The 2,491-nt window shown below is 34.8% G+C and overlaps 1 protein-coding gene across 1 annotated transcript in view; it reads left to right on the forward strand.

The window, feature by feature from the left end:
• The window catches only part of LOC104725129 (casein kinase 1-like protein 8), a 4,133-nt gene extending 2,605 nt beyond the window's left edge, over positions 1-1,528 (forward strand). Inside the window, exons 12-14 of the mRNA XM_010443734.2 lie at positions 399-462; positions 810-961; positions 1,048-1,528. Coding sequence (XP_010442036.1) covers positions 399-462; positions 810-961; positions 1,048-1,347 — 516 coding nt within the window. The 3' untranslated portion in view covers positions 1,348-1,528. The remainder of the gene's footprint in view (positions 1-398; positions 463-809; positions 962-1,047) is intronic.

The raw sequence follows: 2,491 nt of genomic DNA on the forward strand, positions 1-2,491 counted from the left end.
TAGTTTTGTTCGATAACAGATTGGCAAATGAAGAAAAGTTCCATGTCCACCACCCATGGATTTTTTTAATAATTAAATTATTTTTTTCCTCTGGCAGATTGGGTTCTTGCTTTCCCTCTCGGTCTCCTCTTTTCGTATCGATCCTACAAAAATTTGCCATTTTGAATTTTCTTTTCTCTGTAAATTGATATATCTCCCAAAATTTTCCCAAGAGAAAAAATTATTTGGTAATGTTCCAATTGGGAAACTTTGTTTCGTTTATTCCAAAATTGCAACCATATTCAAAATCTGATGATTGTCTTTTTTTTTTTTTTTTTTTTTTTTTTCAGAATTTCGCTGTAAAGAGTTCTTTTGGAATAGATTATCAAATTCTAACGTTTGTCTCTGTGTTCCAACAGTCAAGCCTGAGACCAGCTTTGAATCCTCCAGTACCAACTGCCGAAAGACCAGATAGACCTTCAGGTAAGCCTTAAACTGTAAAACCGATCTTTAGTAAACACTTGCCTAATTTTGTGTGTATCTTTTCGTGGCTGTTTCTGCTTTTTTGCTCGATCAAACAGTTTCCCTTTTTGGTTACTTTGTGGCCACCTATGAGACGATTAGGTTCTGTTTTTTTCTTTTTCTTTATTTCATCTTCTTAAGACATGTTCGTCATTTTATATGAATATCGTAAGTTGGCATTTAGAGCTATTCGTCGGTTGATTTTCTGTTAACTGACTTGGTCAGAAACGCATCACGTTCCCTACTCATACTTTTGGTGTTTGAACAAAACTGGACATGGTAAACCATATTCGTGTCTCTATATACAGCTGGAGCTGGGAACGACAGTCGTGATAGATTTTCGGGTGCCTTAGAGGCATATGCCAGAAGAAATGGCTCAGGAAGTGGCGCGGTTCAAACTGATCGATCTAGACCAAGAACCTCAGAGAATGTATTAGCATCATCAAAGGATACAACACCGGTGAGTCATCTTAAAAACATCGAAATCTTCTTCTATATTAGCTATTGAAATCCTGTCTTTAAACCTCGTTCTTGACTAAAAACCAGCAAAACTATAAGAGAGTAGAAAGACCAATCTCTTCAACAAGACACGCAAGTTCTTCAAGAAAAGCTGTTGTCTCGAGCGTTCGAGCCACTTCTTCAGCTGATTTCACAGAGAACCGCTCGAGCAGAGTCATCCCAAGCAATGGCCGTTCCTCAACAGCTCAAAGGACTCAGCTTGTTCCTGACCCGACCTCTAGACCATCGTCTTCTTCTATTGCCCGAGCTGCGCCGTCGAGGACTGCTCGTGATATCACGCTCCAAAGCTTTGAGCTACTCACCATAGGGAATGGGAAGAGGAAGTGAGAGGCTTTACGGTGGTGAGTGAGTGGAGGAAACTGTGACATGTTCTGAATACTTTGCTTTTATCTCGCAAAATTATCGGTTTCCTAATTTAAGGAATAAATCGAACATCATTTGATTACAAGTTATATGTGATAAATATATATGGTTTTAACTCGTTAATCTCTTAGCTAATGTTTTTAAACCCGACCCTGACAGTAAACTGGAAGATCTTCCGGGTCACTGGTCCGACCGCGTTTCAACAATTCATTGAATTTCAATATATATAGTATATATATATATATGTTATATAATAGTTTAATGAATAAAAAAACAAAAAAGTTTCATATCTTATCATTTAAATGTAAATTTTTGAACAATAATTATAAAGTTATATACCTTTATAATTTTCAACCAAAAACAGTAAAAATAAGAGATTACTAATCAAAACAAGATGGTCAGATGAACAAATAAAAAAAATCGTGACTGAAAAAAAGTAGCACTTTATTTTAATTACGTTGTCTCACATCGTAGTACAGAGGAAGAAGAACGGGGCTGCTTCACTGTATAACTAGTCTCTACTATATTTACTCATATAAGATTAAGAATTAGACATTGGTTTTAACCTGAACCGCCGGTTCGACCTCTGGTTAGACCTCTGGTTAGCTGGGTTTTTCCGGTTTCATTCAAATCTTTTAAAGTCCAGTTTGCAAGTGTAATCTGGATCGTGATACATGCCGTTTTGTGGTTCACCCAGTTCGATCGGATGGTCTGGTCTGGGTTTCAAAATATTGCTCTTATCTTAAATAAGTTAAATTCTAAGTGTATACCATGCAATTATAATTTAAATATAGTCTGACAAAAAAAAAATTATCAATTTACACAAGTATAGTAAAAAAATTTACAAACTAAATAATGTATTTAAATTAAATATATATTGTTTTTCTTTGTAATCTTTAATTTTATCTATCAGATTAAAAGATTTAGCAAAATACATATCATTATTACTCCAACAAACCTAAACACACTCTTAGAGCTATAATTTTTTTATAAGATCTAAGAAAATGTGTATCTATTGTTTTGTCAAAAAAAATAAATGTGTATCTATGGTTGTCGAAATTACTACTTAGACCCAAGTTGCTTACACGCGCTGTCAATGTGACAATTT

This window comes from Camelina sativa, chromosome 11 (genome assembly GCF_000633955.1).
Source record: "Camelina sativa cultivar DH55 chromosome 11, Cs, whole genome shotgun sequence".
Taxonomy (NCBI): domain Eukaryota; kingdom Viridiplantae; phylum Streptophyta; class Magnoliopsida; order Brassicales; family Brassicaceae; genus Camelina; species Camelina sativa.